The 18,551-nt window shown below is 41.8% G+C and overlaps 1 protein-coding gene across 2 annotated transcripts in view; it reads left to right on the top strand.

The window, feature by feature from the left end:
- LOC125456152 (cytosolic phospholipase A2) overlaps positions 1–18,551 on the top strand; it is a 126,352-nt gene that overhangs the window by 100,085 nt on the left and 7,716 nt on the right. Inside the window, exons 13-16 of one of the 2 annotated variants that reach the window (XM_048538937.2) lie at positions 3,815–3,883; positions 9,052–9,294; positions 14,802–14,986; positions 17,215–17,410. In XM_048538937.2, coding sequence (XP_048394894.2) covers positions 3,815–3,883; positions 9,052–9,294; positions 14,802–14,986; positions 17,215–17,410 — 693 coding nt within the window. Of the gene's footprint in view, positions 1–3,814; positions 3,884–9,051; positions 9,295–14,801; positions 14,987–16,157; positions 17,172–17,214; positions 17,411–18,551 lie in introns of those variants that run through there. The other variant, XM_048538938.2, reaches the window with a different exon arrangement.

Here is an 18,551-nt window from a genome sequence, read left to right as displayed (position 1 = left end):
GAAATGCCTAATGCCATGCACAGCAGGAATGCATGACCAATTGTTTCCTCAATCATTTTAACTGTGCCACCATAAAGACTGAAAACTTATATGGACTTGGCGTAGGTTTTGTTCAGTGTAAGACAATGCTGCTGGTGCAACCTTATAATAGCAGTATTCACATGAGATTGGTAGCAGTTTTGTGAAAACCACTTTGAGGTAGCAACAGAGTGAATTTGTTACCAAGGGAATAGAGTTGGAAGTTATTCACAAAAAAAATTGTAAAACGGGAAGTTTCATTCATAATGATGCAGAGCGTGAAGGAGGGCCTGACAATGAGTTGAGGAGGGGCAAAAAAATGTTGATAAAAGCTGGAGACATTTGTGTGACTCAAAAAGAAGTGTTGCAATCTCCCTAATCACGAGAAGCAATCTAATTCAAACAGGAAGCTTGGCCAATGTAAATCTGATTTTAACATCAGTGCATATGACCGTTCATGCACCACGTCTGAATCAGCTTCTACTTTGCCTACAGAGCAAAAAAAAATTGCACCTTCTGTGTTGCTTATTCATTTCTTCCACGTTTCAGTGCTGCCATTGCATCAAATGTTTAACGGATAATCTACAACGTAAACTGCTTCCCACTCAGGTCTGTCCTTCAAACTGCCTCTCTCTTATTGGCTTAATTTACATTAAATTACATTGCTGCTCTCACTAATTCACTATGCTGAGTCATTGCCATACACAGCAGTCATCCTGTGAATTTCAATTGAAAAGCCCTGTCTTTGGATTTGCAAAGCACGTAAGTTGTTTATCATTGTATTAAAATGATAACAGCATCTTCTCATTTCAAGCAATGGGCATCAGTATCAAGCGTTCAGGTACATGTGTGGTTATGTCTAAAGCAGAGCTCCATTCTAATCTACCCAGCAACTTACCTCAGCACAAATTTCAATCTAGTATGACTGAGCAGAGCACTATTTTCTTCCTGCAAATAAAAACAGTTTTATTAATGTTATGATCTTAGGCCCCATCCACCAAATGTGTGCCGGAAACTGATCATAAAAACAAGTCAAATTTCAATAGAATAAAAACATAATTCCACCAATTTGGTCAACATTGGTAGAATATTATATGGCTAAAGTCCTAAGTGCCAGTTCCTCTACGGAAAGAATTGTCACTTTTCCTTTCCTGGTGGTGAAGACTCTAGTAGCATGGAATTATTGATCTTATTGCTAACCTATTTCAAATGGGGTAAGTAACTTTACATACACAAGTTTTTCCAGCCGTCTGTCTGTGATCAAAGCTATTTAATTTTGGGCAATCTCAAAATGACATGGCTTCTCTGTCATTCATGGAGAACACGAACAGTGTTGTGAGTTCAGTTTGATGCTGCAATTCATAATATTACTGAAGGGTTTCTCAGAACATAAAACCGTAAGAGTTGATCGAGATCAGGTTGTACAGTTCCTCGAGGTTCTACACAATCATTGCTAATTCCAATTCCTTTTCCTAACTGTTCTCACATTCCTTATTTTTCTGAGCACCTAAAAATCTGTCCATTCCAGCCTTAATGATAGAGCTTCCATAACTCTCTCAAAGTTTCACAGTTCTGGAAATGTTCTGCTCATTTCATGCTAAATGATCAACTCTTTGCGTTAGAACTGTAGCATGTGGCACCATCACGTCAGATTGCGCTGATTGAAACGGCTAATTTTCACATCAGTATCATTCTTTATTCACCCTCAGTTTTTCTTAAAATAGCTGAATTATGCACTCAATATCGTCAATGTCACACCCAGGTGACTATCTTTTTATTTCAAAAATATGCTTTATTCATAAAAACTCATCTCTAAGTTCATGCAGTGGTACACAGTCAGTTCTTGCCGAGAATAAAACAACCAAACGTTGGAATTTTGACACTTCTCGCTGCTTCTGTGCAGTTGAAAGAAATATACATTACACAGGAAATTATTTATAATCATTCTAGGGAACAAGAGTGTCCGTTATTAATGTGTAGAGTGAATTGGGGCCTTTATCTCCAGCAGGATAGTTGATCCTGTGGCTTCCCTTAAAGTCCAGGTTTCTGCGAGAGGCACAGCTGAAACCAACTAATCTGAAACCTGGAATTAGCACAGGTCAGTTGCATTTGGGCTGAAGGATTGAAAGTCACAGGGGTTCATAGAATCAGAGAATCCCTCCCTATAGTGTGGAAGCCGGCCATTTGGTATGGACTTGATGGGCTGATCCTCCAAGGAGAATCCCATCCTGTCATTCTCATCATAACCAGTTAATGGGTAACATTTGAAAAGCAAAGCCAGATGTGGGAAGGAACGCAGAGGAAGATATAGGGCAGACATTGAGAAATTTTAGACTTCACTGCTAGCTAGAAGATAAACAAATAGACAGAAAGACAATAAAACTAAACTCTAGTAATAGTCTGCCAACCCTAATTCTAATCTTCCCATGTGGAGTTATTCTTTTCCGAGGGAAGCTGGAGCACAGCAATAATGTCACTGGACTGGTAATCCAGAACCCCAGGTTGATGTTCTCAGAATGTGAGTTCACTTCCCACCAGGGCAGATGGTGAAATTTAATCCAATAGAAAATCTGGAACAAAAAGCTACCCCAATGGTGACCATGTCAATTATCTTAGAAAAAGCATCTAGTTCACTGGTAGCCCTCAAGGAAGAAAATTTGTCATCCTTATCTGGTCTGGCTTACATGTGACTCCAGACCCACAGCAATGTGGTTGACTTTGAAGTTTTATTAGGTGATAGTGGATAGGCAGTAAATGTTAACCCAGCCAACAACACCCACATCCTGTGAAGAACATTTTAGGAATTATTACTGCCAGACCCTTGATTCTGCCACCAAGTGCCAAGCATTGTTTGTCCTAACTAGATATCATATTTTGTGAATTTAGCATGATATTTTACATCAGTGAATGAGTAAATCGTATACTCTGCAAAATTGTTAAATGTAAAGGGTGGCTCAGTGGTTAGCACTGCAGCCTCACAGCGCCAGGGACCCATGTTCAATCCCATCCTTGGGCGACTGTCTGTGTGGAGTTTGTAGTTCTCCCCGTGTCGGTGTGGGTTTCCTCTCGATGCTCCAGTTTCATCCCACAGTCCAAAGATGTGCATGTAATGAGGATTGGCCATGTTAAGTCGTCATAGTGTCCAGGGATATGCAGGCTAGGTGGGTTAGTCATGAGAAATACAGGATCACAGGCATGGGTGAGATGTTCTTCAGAGGGTCGGTGTGGACTCGATGAGCCGAATGTTCTGCTTCCACACTTTAGGAATTGTGTAAAGTAGCTCTTTATATGCATGGAGCATAATGGGGTGAAATGGGCTCTTACTGGTGCTGTGTTTACCAAAATGCTATCTGTAATTTCTCATTGATACTCGAGTATGCAAGGCTACAAAGTGGAGCAGAATGTGGATTGTTGGGCACTAAACCATTAGCCTGCATGGGATATTTTAGAAATTAGTTCTTCAACTTGCGGCAAAGGTGCAACATTAAATAGTGTTCCTCACAGTCTGTAGATTAATAAATAAACAAAATGTTCCGCCCTTGGGCAGAATTGTAAAAGCTTATGAACAGTGTTTTTAAACTGAGACGTAATCCTGTTACCTTCACATAATTGAGGTAATAACCCCAGAATTATTGAAATCATTCTAAAGTTAAGCTTTTATTCTTGAACAGAATTCATGTATGAACCAGGGACCTTAGACAGTCATTATGAAATAATCCAGATGAGTCATCTGTCTCGAGCTGTAGTTTACTTCTCTTAACCACTGAGGTGTCTTTTTTTTCTGTTTATATTACAGCACAAATTCAAGCCAAGCACTTAATTGGAAATGACAGCTCTGACAGTGATGATGAATCCCACCCCAAAGGTAAGAGTTAAAGTGTGTAGTCACCCTACTGTTGTATCCGGCATGTATTTAAAGGAAAAGGCCCATTCCAGACAAAAAGATATTCTTCTCCTGCGAGACGTGGATGTGCTACTTCATGCAAGCAAGATCCTTGCTCATATGGATTGGATACTGGGAATTTTGATGGGTTGGGAAACACTGGTGGGAGGCAGGCTGCACAGAATTTGTATGACGCTGCACTGGGAGAAAATTGAAAGGATACAAAGACACTGAGTGATGAGGGCTAGAGTATTTAGGGAGGTGAAGGATGTTATCATTTATAATGTCGGTATGAAGGAGAAAAACAGCCCTTGCTAAAATGCTTACAAAATGAGGCAGTAGGATTTCTGGACTTGCAAAACACTTGCCTGTTTGCTAAATGACTGGTGAACTGGTGAATGTATCTCTGAGGATCACACTGAACAGTGATCCTTTTGCTTAATCAATCCGTTTGGACATGTCATGACTCACCCCTGTTGCAGCTGAGACCTGAGACGAGACCTGCTGACCCATAGGTAGGGACATTATCACTGCACCACAACAGCCCTATATGATAATTCTTTGTATACTGAGACTGGGAGAGTGAATAATAAAAATTATTAAATATACGTTATCTTGAGTTGTTACTAGCAAAGGTGCTACTCAGATACCATGCCAGTAATAACAGGAATGCACTGACATCAGGAAGCAGAAAAGTACTAACCACAATAATCAATTTACTGGGCTCCACTTACCTCGATTCCACTAGTAGCAACAGTTGTTAAATTGATTTTCAATTCCCAAGTTTTGTAAATTCTAGAATTCACTAGAAATGCCTTCTGTTGACCATTGCATGTGCATCACTGAAAGTATAGGTTAGCTAGGGATTTCTGTTCCCAATGGCAGCCTAATAGTCTTTGCTGGAAATCTGCAAATACAGCTCAGTGAGACACAGTCATGCCCAATTCTATTACCATTTGTGAAGATACTAACCAACACTCAAGCTGGAGCTTTGGAGATACTGAGCCCACAATATGATGGATTATGTTACATTTTGAGAACTGGTTTCAGATTGTTTAAATGCCAAAAGTAGGAGAGGGCCAGAGCTGATCTCTGAGATAGCAAGAACTGCAGATGCTGGAGTCCAAATCGATACAGTGTGGAGCTGGAGGAACACAGCAGGTCAGGCAGCATCAGAGGAGCAGGAATGTCAATGATTCAGATCAGTACTGGAGAGGGGGAAGGGAGCTTGGAAATAAATAGAGGGAGGGGGTGGGGCTGGGGAGAAGGTGGGTGGGATGGTGATAGGTGGATGCAGGCAGGGATTGTGGAGATTGGTCAATGGGAAGGGTGGAGCAGATAGGTAGGAAAGAAGATGGGCAAGTTGTGTCAGGTCAAGGAGGCAGGGATGGGAGGGAGAGCTGGACATGGGATGAGGCTGGGGTGGGGAGATTCTGAAGCTGGTAAATTCTATGTTGAGGCCATTGGGCTGTAAGTTCCTGAGACAGAATATAAGGTGTTGTTCCTCCAGTTTACGTGTGGCCTCATTTTGACACTGGAAGAGGCCCAGGATGGACAATCATCGAGGGAGTGACAAGTGGTGTTGAGTGGAGTATACAGAGCGGAGATGCTATGCTAATCAGTCACTTGGTCTCTCCAGTGTAGAGGGGATCACATCAAGAACAATGGATGCAGTAAACCAGGTTAGAAGACATACAAGTGAATCCTATCAGATACGGGATGGTTGTTTGGGGCCTTGGACAGAGGTGAGAGGGGAGGTGTAGGGGCAAGTGTCGCACCTCGTGTGGTTGCAGGGAAAGGTACCAGGTGTGGTGGGGTTGATAGGGAGTGTGGAGTGGATGGTGGAGTCGCGGAGAGAACGGTCCCAACAAAAGGCAGATAGGCATATGGAGGGAAATATCTCTTTGGCAGTGGGGTCGGATTGTAGGCAGTGGAAGTGGCAAGAAGGTGATGTGCTGAATGTGGAGGTCAGTAGAGTGGTATGCGATGACCAAGGAGGCTCTACCCTTATTTTTGTTGGTGGGAGGGGTTTTGAGGGCAGAAGTGTGAGAAATGCAAGAGATCTGGTTGAGAACATTATGAATCATTGGAGAGGGGAAATTACAGTTCTTGAAGTAGGATGACATCTAGGATGCCGGGAGTGGAACGCTCCATTTTGGAAGCAGATGCGGTGGAAGCGGAGGATTTGTGAGTAAGAGATCACATTCTTGCAGGAGGGTGGGTGGGACGAGCTGTAACCAAGGTAGCTATGGGAGTCGGTGGGTTTGAAGTAGATGTTGGTGCTGAGGCAGTTATCAGAGATGGAGACGGAGAGGTCCAGGAAGGGGAGGGAAGTATTGGAGACGGTCCAAGTGAATTTGAGATTGGGGTGAAAGGTGTTGATGAAGTGACTGAATTGTTTGAGCTCCTCATGGGAGCTTGAGGCAGCACTGGTCATCAATGTTGTGGAGGAGAAGATGAGGAATGGTGTCGGTGTAACAGCAGAAGAGGGGACTGTTCCAAGTGTTCTGCAAAGAGGCAGGTGTAGCTCAGAGCCATAGAGGTGCCTGTAGCCACCCTTTTAGTTTGTAGGAAGTGGGAAGAGTTAGACGAAAAGTTGTTGAGGGTAAGGACAAGTTCCGTTAAGCAGATGAGGGTGTTGGTGAATGGGGACTGGTTGGGAGCAGGAGAGAAAGAAGTGGAGGACTTTTCAGCCATCCGCATGGGGAATGCAAGTATACAGGGATTGGACGTCCACACTGAAGATGAGGTGCTGGGGGCCATGAAATTGAAAGTCATGGAGGAGGTGGAAGGCCTCGGTGGTGTCCCAGACTTAGGTGGGGGGTTCCTGGACTAGTGGGGGAGAAAACAGAGCCAAGGTAAGCGGTGATGAGTTGACTGGGGCAGGAGCAGACAGAGACAGTGGGTCAGCTGGGACAGTCAGGTTTGTGGGTATTGGAAAGGAAATAGAACCAGCTGGTGTGGGGTTGAGGAACATGAGGTTGGAGGTTGTGGGTGGGAGGTCATCTGAGGTGATGAGGTTGTTGATGATCTGGGAGATGACGATTTGGTGATCAGGGGTGGAGTCATGATCGAGGGGAGGATAGGAGGAGGTGTTGGAGAGTTGGTGCCTGGCCTCAGCGATGTAGAGATGAGTGCGCCATGCTACCGTTGCACCCCACCCTAATCGGGTTTGATGGTGAGGTTGGGGTTGGAGTGGATGGAGCGGAGGGCTGTGTGTTCTGTGGGGGAGAGGTTGGAGTGAGTGAGTGAGAGCAGTGGAGAGATTGAGGCGATCGATGTCGCAACAGCAGTTGGAGATGAGGAGGGTGAGAGAGGGTAGGAAGTCGTGGGGTGGTGTCCAGGAGGATGAGGTTTGTTGGAGGTGGGAGAAGGTGTCGGCAGAGAGTGGGTTAGATTCACGGTCAGAAAAATAGGCGTGGAGGTGGAGGCGGTGGAAATAAAGATTGACATCGAGGTGTGTATGGAATTCATCGATGTGTGTGTGTGTAGGGAAGTGAAGGTACTTTGCTGAGGACTGACTGTTCATCTTCAGTGAAGGGAGAGGTCTGGGGGAATGGTGAATACCCAGCAGGACTTGGGGCTGGGGTTAGGTGTAGAGCTGTAGCTGGGGGAGGAGATGGAGACTGTTTCAGGAGTGGGTATGTTAATGGGAATGGTCAAGTGGGTGGAAACAGAAGTAGCAATGTGGTCAGCAAAAATGACTGGTGTTGTCAGCAGAAGCACCAAGATGACCATGTGGTTAATGGTGCCAGGTGGATTCAGGAGAAGGTCAGGGATAGGGTTGGGATCTAGGGTGGTGGAGGAGGCCTGTGTTTGAAGGTAAGTACAAGCAAGTTGGTGTACTTACCATCTTTGATGTCTGTTAGGGTGGAGAAAAAGAGTTTGTTGAGGGTGTGGATCCTACGTAGAATACATAACAGTTAGTGGTCTTTTGCAGATCTGGGGAAGAGCTGACTGTAGTGAGAGAAGATGTCGGTGCTTGGCTGTGAGCATGGAGCTGAGGATCTTAGGGAGAACCATTTCTGGAGGTTCTAGATATATTGTAGATAATGGTTATTGCAGTTTGGTGCAAATTGGAATGGTCTGATGTTATTTGGCGTCCATGAGTGATGACCTGGCTGTGTAGGCAGGTACTGAGAAAGGAGACATGGCTGCAGTAACAGGTGGTAGTCAAAGCAATGTTCAGGATGTGGTCAAAGAGCTTCAGGGTGGAGGAGATCACCAGTGGGTTGCAGTGGGAGAGAAATCCACTGAGATCTTTTTGGAGGGAGGAGGACAATTTCTTCAAGGTGGACATCCTTGGAAGAGGCTTTACAGTACGGTTTTCAATGACTAGGAGATAACAAGAACTGAAGATGCTGGAAGTCAGAGTCGATACAGTGTGAATCTGGAGGAGCACAGCAGGTCAGTCAGCATCAGATGAGCAGTAAAGTCGATGTTACATGTTGGGACCCTTCATCAGGACTGGGGAGGGGAAAGGGAGCTCAGGAATAAATAGAAGGAAGGGGTGGAGCTGGAGGAAGTAAATGGGATGGTGATAGATGGATGCAGGTAGGACGTTGTGGAGATTGATCAGTGGGAAGGCGAGTGTGGAAAGCTGAAAAGGAAGATGGACAAGTTGTGTCAGGTCAAGGAGTTGGGAATGAGAGGGAGGGCTGGACATGAGATGAGGCCAGGGTGGGGAGATTTTGAAACTGGTGAACTCTATATTAAAATCATTGGGCTGTGTAAGTGAATTCTATGTTGAGGCCACTGGGCTGATCTCTGCTTACCAGCTTCCTAATAAATAGTAATAATGTGCACGAACAGGCCAGACATTTCTCTAAGTGGAAAGAGATTTTTTTAAAGCTCCAAATCCATTTTTGCACCAATTAGTTATACATTGGCAGGTATCAGGCTGAAGTTGAACCACACCGACTGCTGTTAATGATCCATCTCCAACTTCAGGTCAAGGGACTTCAGATTTTTATTTACTGGTCCTGGTTCTATCAATGCAACGTTCAAACCCTTTGTGTAGCGATAATATTGGAACACTGATTGTTTTCAGAATCAACGGAGTAAAGAAGTTTAATAGTATGAAGACGAAACTTACTCAAGTTCAAATTGCATTGTTGATAATGAACAGAAGTATGCTTTCTCTGTGACAGAGGACAGAATCGGCAGTGAAGCAGCTGATATGGAAGAGGAAATCCAGAGAAATAACCAGGACAGCTGGGTACAGAGGATGTTAAAGACTCTGTTCAGTGACACTGCACTCTTCAACACTCGAGAAGGCCGTGCAGGCAAGGTGCATAATTTCATGCTGGGTCTCAACCTGAACACGTCATATCCACTCTCGCCTCTCTGTGACTTTGTAACACAAGAGGAAGAGGATGAAGAAGTTGTCACAGGTTAGTGATTAGACCAATGGCTTTTTCAGGACAGCCTGCTTTGTGTTTAGTGATCAAACCCTGCCACCGTCAATAACATGTTTCTTATTTTGGATTGAACTTCTGTATAAATCATGACCTAGAGAAATGAAACATTCAACAATATAGATCCCAAACTGTTGTTGATATCCAGCATGGCTATGTAAAGCCTAGCACCCAACCTAACAATCATAACATACTAACATAACATGGACCACTATGCAGATTAACATAGTATCCATTTTACTATGGTTAATACAGTGTTATGATCCTAGCTGATGTTATTGCTGGACAAGTCAGGTCTGAGTGAAAAACGTTTTTATAAACTTTTATTTTTGCAGTTTAGTTACTGTGGTCATTCATTGAACATAGCCACATGAAAATGCAAACGTACTTTTAACAACAGAACATGAGTTTATTGGACAAAAAAAAGCCAAATATACCCACCCAAGAAAAATGCTCCAAAACACAATGCAATTTGATATGATCTTATCATAAATAGCAAAAAAGGCCATTTCCTTTACACTTATACCCTATGAAGTATAATTCCTGTTTTCACTCTTTAAATTCATCTGATGTATTCACATGAGTTTCGTAGAACCCCTCCAATGTGGAGACAGGCCCTTTGCCCTTGACAAGTCCACACTGAGCCTCAGAGCATCCCACCCAGATCCACCTCCTGTAACATACCTAATCTACTCATCCCTGAGCACTGTGGGCAATTTAGCATGGCCAATCCACCTAACCTACACATCTTTGGACTTTGGACCTTTCCTAGTCATGTACCTATCCAAATATCTTTTAAATCTTCTAATTGTTCCTGCATCTACCACTTCCTCTGGCAGTTCATTTCACATATAAGCCACCCACTGTGTGAAAATGTTACCCCTCAGGTCCCTTTTAAACCTTGCTTCTCTCACCTTAAAATAATGCCCCCTAGTTTTGAACTCCACCACCCTTGGGAATGAGCTTTGCTATTCACCTTATCTATAATCCTCATGATTTTATATATCCCTGTAAGATCACCCCTCAACCTCCTGTGAAAAAAGTCTCTGCCAATCCGGCCTATTCCTATTACTCATACCTTCCATTCCTTACAACCTGGTAAATCTATTTTGAACTCTTTCCAACTTAATAATATCCTCCCTGTAGTAGGGTGACTAGAACTGCGCACAGTACTCCAGAAGGGGCCTCACCAACATTCTGTACAACCTCAACGTTATGTCCTAACTCCTAAACAAAGATGTGCGCGCGTGCACACACACACTTTCTGACGTTGACTATTTTAAGGCTACTAAGCCACACATCTGCTAGTATGGATGCTTTCTTCTGACCCGAACTTACATCTAGATCCTCTCTGATGAAAGGTCTAGGCCCAAAACGTCAGCTTTTGTGCTCCTGAGATGCTGCTTGACCTGCTGTGTTCATCCAGCTCCACATTTGATTATCTTGGATTCTCCAGCATCTGCAGTTCACATTATCTCTGATCTAGATCCTGGCCCCACTTTCTTTAGTTTGTAAAAACTCAACTTTGTACATACTTCATCAATTACCTCAGTAGGGGGTACTATCCAGTAACTTAGCTTAAGTATTTATGATTTCTTGGAAAAGCTGTTTTAACTCAAAGCTTCACAGAATTAAAAAAACACACACCATTCACCTTACTTTAGGACCAGATTTCCCAAATAATAACATAAATCTTTATCATGACAGTCTAATGCACAGAGCACGAGCACAGACTGCTCCAAATGTTACAACAAATTCCAGCTGCCAAGTAAAAGCTCCGCACTCGATCTTTACCCCTTATCATTCTAGTAGGCGCTTTCCTTCTGCTTTTTTTTGTGGTTACAGAGCACTGGAGCTACAATATATTGTTACCAAGCACAGCCAAAATTCAGCCTATTAACAAATCGATAATGCAAAACTGCTTTAAATTAACAGTCTACTTCATAAATGGCTATTTATGTAAAAATCGTACAAGAGTTAGAGTTGCAACGTTTGTCCCTTGACAAGGCAAGGATCTCGAACTTTCATTTTACTGCAACTTCTGATGCTTGTTGATAAATTCAGTCTTACGAGACTAGCAGTCTTACAATCACAGACAAAGTCCCACCTGCTGCAGAGGTGTGTCATGACATCCTTGAACAAATTGATGTAAAAAAGCATGTATAGACAGGAGTGAGGTCTGTCATGGCACAGTAATAGTGTCCTACCTGTGAACCGGGAGGCCACTGTTCAAGTCTGGAAAATATCTACAGACAGGAGTGTCAAGATTAGTGAGGAACTACGCAAGAATAGCGACTGCAGTATTCACTCCAAGATTGCAGTGTAAAGAGATGTTTGGATTTTAAGGTGTTAACTTGAATGTTAGAATTTAGCTTAAAATTAATATTTATGCTCGTGTTAACATTCCCTGGTTTGTGGACAAAATACTTTGCTGACTGTTCTGTGATAGTTAGTGGTTATCTTGATAACAGTGCACAGTTTCTTGCTTCCTGTTCCAACTCAATAAATATTTTCTTTCCCTTTCCCTTCGCAAACTGATAAAAATGGCAAAATGTGTTTCTTATGATATAGGAATAAAACCTGAGTAATTGGACTGAAGGTCAGGAGGCCATTCAGTCCTTCAAATTCATTCCAAAATTCAATTAAATCAAGACTGTAGCATGCCTCTCTATCTTTCCATCTTGGATCCACAATCCCTGATGCTCTTGTTAAGGAAAATCTATCGGTGCCTGTCTTAATATATTCAACTGGCCTAGCCTCAACAAACTTTGAGGAAAGAGCTGCAGGTTTCCCCTAATTTACATTGCTTTACTTGCCCTGGCATGGATAGCTAAAGTGATGTTTACACTTCATCAGATACTTGTCAGTGCTGCCAGGAATGACTGAAAGACTGCCAGTTAGCCCGCAAACTCAGTAAAGCCTGACTTTCCTGCCAGTCAGCTTTACTCAATGCTAGCGATATTCAATTTGAATTGCAAGTATCTACTAAACACCACATGCCTCTGATGGCTGGTGGTACTGAGAGGCATTTAACACAGTACTAATCTAGTTTAAGGCACATAAGATGATGTAGTACATGCAGATGAAGAAATTTTGCTTGACAGCAGGGCAGTGCAGGGAAGCTGGTTTCTTCACTCCCCTGTTTCTAATTCTCTATGACATATCATATGAACTGGGAGAGAGGTACATGATTTTAAAATTGACTTTCTTGTTCTGCTAACTCAAGTATATTCATGTCAAATGATTTTGTAATGTTGCTGAAAAATAATTAGTGACTGCACACCCTGATCTATTTCCTGCTTCAAACCCTGGTCTATTTTGCACTCAGGGTGCAAAGTCACCCCTTGTGAAAGGTTAAATTCCATAGGCTAGGAAGGACATAATCCCTGTGTGATGAAGGATGTACTAATTTATATTATTGTAATGTTATTTTTGGAAAGTGGATATTCACAAAGAGGCAAATGAATGTGACTTATTTCTGTGAAGAATTTATTTAAAATAAAATCAAGGTCACAGCCCTTGTGAAATGGTGATCTGAATCCAGCATTGCTCAGAAAGCAAGTGGCTGTTGACTCCTGTGTAATGTTAATGGAAAAATTATTTATACTGTGATGATTTATGACAGTGAAGTAAAATTTAAAGGCTATGAACTCGGTTTCAGTTTAGACTAATAATGAATTGAATTTAGATTATAAAACCCAGAGATTGAATGGTTTTAGGGCCATTCAGAGGAATCATGACTGGGGTCAGAATCAAGTTCAATTTCAGGACAGTTCAGGGAAAATGCAGTCACTTCAGAACACTGTCTTTTCTGTAGTTTTCAAGGTAAGAGGCTTTTAGGATTATTAGAAACTAAGAAAGTATAAACCTCAGTTTTATGACTATTTATGAATGAAGTCTCTGTACTTTGTAGTGATAATTGCAGAGAATCAGATAAGCAGTACTTAAATCTTTGATTTGGGGAGAAAATTCTCTGAATTTGATGCTCTGTAAATTGATAGTGTTGGAAAACACGTTGAAAACTTTGTTTTGTTGTGAATTTCCAGTTGAGTTTTTTCCTAAATTGTCTTCAGTATCAAGATAGTTATTTTGTTTTAGTCCTTAGTGTGTTATGTTTCTATTCTGTTGTCAAAGAAACTTTGTAGTTCATGTGACTATGTTTCAATTGCTGACCACCATGTATTTAAACTTAAAAAAGACTTTGATCTATCAAGCCAGGGTTCATTCTAAGATCTTACTAGTTTAGTAGTTACTTTCAGCTGGGATCATAATGTCTGGTTAATCCTGAATTATCTGATACCATCACCCCGGGTTTAGGAAGGATGTGGAGAAGTTAGAAAAAGAAAATTGTGACTGTTCCCATCCTCATCACATATCTGTAAACTCTGTTTGATTGTATGTTGGGGGGCATGGTATCTAGGTTCCCAGTGGATTGACTGGTATGGCGAAGGAAGGGATAGCAACCAGCACCCATGGAACTGGCACTGAGGGAGAGAGGATAGAAAAGAGAAACATTGGTCCAGTCCTAATGCCACATGGTGTCACTAGAGTTTTCAAAAGTGTTTTCTTCTTGCATAAACGCTTATGACTACACAAATCCTCTTTCAAACTTAATTTGTTAATCTTTCTTTCTGACATCTTGTGAATAAACCTTCATTATTTAAGAAAGGGAAAAGACAAAGCAAGGAGCTATACATCTGCTGGTTTAACATCTGTTTGGAGAAGTTATTGGAATTTGGAATTAAGGACAGAGCAGCTGTACATTAAAGATGTTTGTGTCGGTTAGAGGGTGGATTAATGGAAGGTCACTTGTGGAGGCTAGATCACTAAGAGTACTTAACAAGGAGCTTGATGCATTTTTGAAATATTGGGAAGTTGTGAGGAGCTGCCAGGAAAGAGGAGTTGAGGTAGTTGAGCCAAGATCTTTTTGAATTGTGGGGCAGGCTTGAGAGACTACATAGCATCCTCCAGCTCCTATTTTTAATGTTCTTATGTTGTCATGTGAAGGAATAGAACCCTGTAATTCAAGCCAGACAATTCAGAGTAGATTTAGGAAATACATCCTCAAATAATGAGTTTTGGAATTTCGAACCCCGTTCCATAAAAGTGGTAAATGCTAGCTCAAATTAATGATTTTAAATCTATAACTGGTAAGCTTTAGCTAACTAAGAATATTGAGGAGTATGGAGCCTGCTGAATGGATGGAGTGGGTCATTAGTCTGAGGGCTATCTCAGTGAATGGTGGAACAGGCTCAAGAGCTCAGGAGCCTAATTCCTATTGCAACAATCTATCATATTTGTACCTTTCAACTCATTTTACTATGGCAAGAACTTAGCATTGTTTGAGACAGTTATTAAAATCATTCCCTCCTGCAATCCAGCAATGTAATCGATAAACGGGAAAAAACAGGAAAAACAGCTTCAGAGCAGTTTTTTTCTCTGCAATATCTGAATTTATATTTCTGTCTCCAATGTTCCTGCAGACCCAGATGAATTTGAAAGGATTTATGAACCACTTGATGTGAAAAGTAAGAAAATTCATGTGGTGGACAGTGGACTCACTTTCAACCTCCCCTACCCGTTAATACTGAGGCCCCAACGTGCAATTGATCTCATCATCTCCTTCGATTTTTCTGCCAGGCCAAGTGACTCCAGTCCACCTTTTAAGGTAAAAATGTAGCTGACGTTTCTTGAAATGCAGGACTTTATTTGAGTCAATTTCTAAGAATAGTTTTGTCAACACTGTCTGCAAAGAAGTTACTTGAAAGAACTTTCAAAAGTGTCCTAGTGCAAAATTTTAAGAACAGTTCTTCAAATTAGCTTTAACTTTTGAGTCAAGTAGTTTTTCAACAACTTTGGCTTGATTTATTTAGAATGTTAAGGGTGTAAAATGAGTAAGAATGCTAATGCGTGGTTTTATAAGGTCCCGTGATGACGCAATATCCTTGGCTAACAATTCTTTGATGGAATAAAGGTGTTGTTTTCAATACCGCAGATGCTTGCAAGTTGTTCCGCTCTAACCTGATAACAAATACCCAGTATTTTATCTTATAGATATAGTGTCCTTCAACCTTTACAATGATACTTTTACCTGTAACTTGTTCCATTCTCTGTACAATGCGTTAAACCTTACTTTTTTTGCCAAGACTAAGTTGTGTCCAGTTACTTGGTGGAAATTCTTCTAAGAGGCCTAGTGGGTTTTCCCTCTATATGTTACCAAACTCGCCTCACTAATACTTGCACCTCTCCTTTTGTCCGTTACATTCAATTCTGGCCATATCAGATCACCCACTATTCCTGAATAGCTCACCACATGATAACCCAAGAATTCATTGGTATCCTTTGCTCCAGAACCATTTTAAAAACCCGTTGTGCCCCCCCAACCGCCACCTCCACAAGCACCAACTTGTTTGGAGTTATCTAGCACAGTTCCTGACATTCTCCCCCAGATGTGACAGAGCGGAGAGAATTGGCAACCATCTGTGTGGGCAGAGAGCTGGAACTCTGGCTAGATAGGGTGAACCCAAAAGGTGCTCTTCATCCAGGACCAGCTGTGGAGGCCACAACACCAGACCACGCCGACCTGGTCCCAGGTTACCACCGAATTAAAACGGTCTTAGCTGTTTTGGAGGAATGCCCAGCAGTGTAGGAAAACATTCCGCAACCTTCTCCGCTCCACCAGCATTGAATTCAAGATGGCGGCAAAGTAACAGGGCTGAGCTCGGAGCTCGTCCACTCCCATCTGCTCTCATTCTTTTCCTCTTTTCTATTTGCTCTTTTCCTCTTCTCACTTTTGCTTCTTCTTTTTTTCTTTTCTCTTCATTTTCTTTTCCTTAAAGCCTAGAGACTGGTGGATGAAGGAAGAGGTCCCTGATGATAGCGGCAGCGGTCAGCCGAGCTGCCAACAAGGTATTTAATGAGAAGCGATCACCTTCATTGGCAACTTTTCATTGCCCATCAAGAAACTCACTATGCCATTTGTGGAGAGTGTAAAAGTTGGTGTACGGTTCCCTTGATGTTGAGACCTGCCTTGGCCAACTCCTCGTCCATTTCTCCCTCACATCTTGCCACAGCCCACGTTGCTCAGACCCTTACAAGATTCCAACCCCGTCCTCCTCCTGATCTGGTACAACTTGGAGCTTTTTGATTGTGTCTGTTTCATCCTGCTTTCTCTTTACTGCAGTGAAAATTGCGTCAGTCAATGAGATAGAAGCAGGATAAAAGTAAAACTCCATTAAGTCTCCTGCTTAAACATTGTAAGTCCTGCTTGACATGCTGTGTGGTCTACTTATTAATTTCAAGTGAATATTAAATTCATTATGACAGTCAAAGCGTTGGTTGAGACAGTATCTGTCTTAATTTACAAGACTCTACAACATTATGACTGGCCTGTCCAGCAAACAGACATTGGGTTACAAGAAGATTATTTCTCCGGCAAAGTGCGGTTTGGCAGCTAGTTGCATGTTCCAAGTGATTTTGGGACTGGATTCGGGATTAGCACCTTAATATTAGGATGAAATGCAATTCCCAATTCTTGACCTTTTTGGGAATAGTCACTTGCAGTGATTTACGCTAGATTGGCCAGAAAGCATGCTCACTGTTCAGTTAAGGGCTTCAGACAGACTGTCAAGTTTGGTAGTCAATAGGAAGACCTGTAGCAATGCACTTCAGCAGCTCCACTGGCCCAAAGTGGCAACAACTGTCGCTGTCTGCAACAGAAAAGGGATCAGGTTTAAAAAAGGCTTTCTTTTTAAGAAGCTACAACTACTTGGCACTAATATGGAGGGATGGTCTTTAAATTGGTAAAACTGAAAGATTAGCTTGAGAGATTTAGCAGCCTCATTTATCACACTTTGCTGACGGGAAACCTCAGCTTCAATCTGTGTAATTTGACAGGAGCTCCTGCTTGCAGAGAAATGGGCAAGAATGAACAAGCTGCCGTTTCCTAAGATTGACACCAAGGTTTTTGACCGAGAAGGATTAAAAGAGTGTTACATCTTCAAGCCTAAAAACCCAATGATAGAGAAAGACTGTCCAACCATCATCCACTTTGTACTGGCAAACATCAATTTTAGGCATTATAAGGCACCAGGTAAGAAATTTCATCAAAGCTTGACAGAGAATTACTTGCCTGAACTGTCTGCATCCAAGTCTATACTGAAATCAATTATTTCCTTCAATTTTCTGATCTCTTGGCCGTGGGTCTTCGTTTGAAGCCCAGACGTTGATTATCATATTTCTTATCATACCATTAGAGGATAAGCTTGCAAAACCTTAGCTTTCTCTTACTCAATGGCCACGTGCATACTAACTAAAACAAGGCATAATGGAGGAAATTCCCATCGCACCATCGTACTTCCTCTAAATCCACACTGCCTCTGACTCACTACAAGGACTGAGTGATGGGTTTTCTACTCTGGTTACTCTTGTCTTTAGGCACTTACAAATGAAGCTGGAAAAGGGAGTTTATCACACTTTTAATGGTGAGCATTGAGCATGATACTTGTGGGCCTTTTGCTTTTGTCATGACCCTTAGTTTAACTCAAACCAGATAATATGCAGATGCTGATTGAGATCCATTTCCACTGTATCGCTTAACTTAAAGCTTAGTCCAATAGTTTCTTGATGTCAATAACCTACATTAAAATTTAATTACAAATAATTTAGTCAGGCTACCCACATCTGACTTCTTTACCAGGCTGGTTGATTTGGGAATACAGATTGGAGCTCTACACCAACTTTATTTAGCCCTATGCAAGTTTGCTGTAAAGTTTCATTTGTTTATTTGATTCCTGTCAAGGACTTTCCCCTATGCTAGGCATGGGCCTATTAATGCCAGCAATGCAGTAATTATACAATTAGCCAGAGCATGCAGATGGACATAATAACCTATCCAAGCTGAGAATCAAATTTCCCACTAAAACAAGTCATTGTAGTCTAAATGTTATTAATTGGTAAAAGATTTAGAAATTTTGTTTTGTGATATAGAAATATATACATTCAAGTCTTGTTGTTATTATGTGGCCTCTGCCATTCATTCAGGTCTATTGCCTATGGCCATTTGCTTCTACCTAGCAATATACCTTCGTACAGAGACTGTTTCATAAAGTGATGTTCTCTGTCTCCAGGCGTGTGTATACTATCTGATTTAAAACACAGCACTTTCTCAGTTGCTTACTGATATTGAACACAATAAATCTGTCATCTTGCAGATGGTGATAACTAAGAAAATA

The sequence above is a fragment of the Stegostoma tigrinum genome, chromosome 8 (assembly GCF_030684315.1).
Source record: "Stegostoma tigrinum isolate sSteTig4 chromosome 8, sSteTig4.hap1, whole genome shotgun sequence".
Classification (NCBI taxonomy): domain Eukaryota; kingdom Metazoa; phylum Chordata; class Chondrichthyes; order Orectolobiformes; family Stegostomatidae; genus Stegostoma; species Stegostoma tigrinum.
Note: the sequence above shows the minus strand (reverse complement) of the source record. Positions and strands in the feature narration are given on the sequence as shown.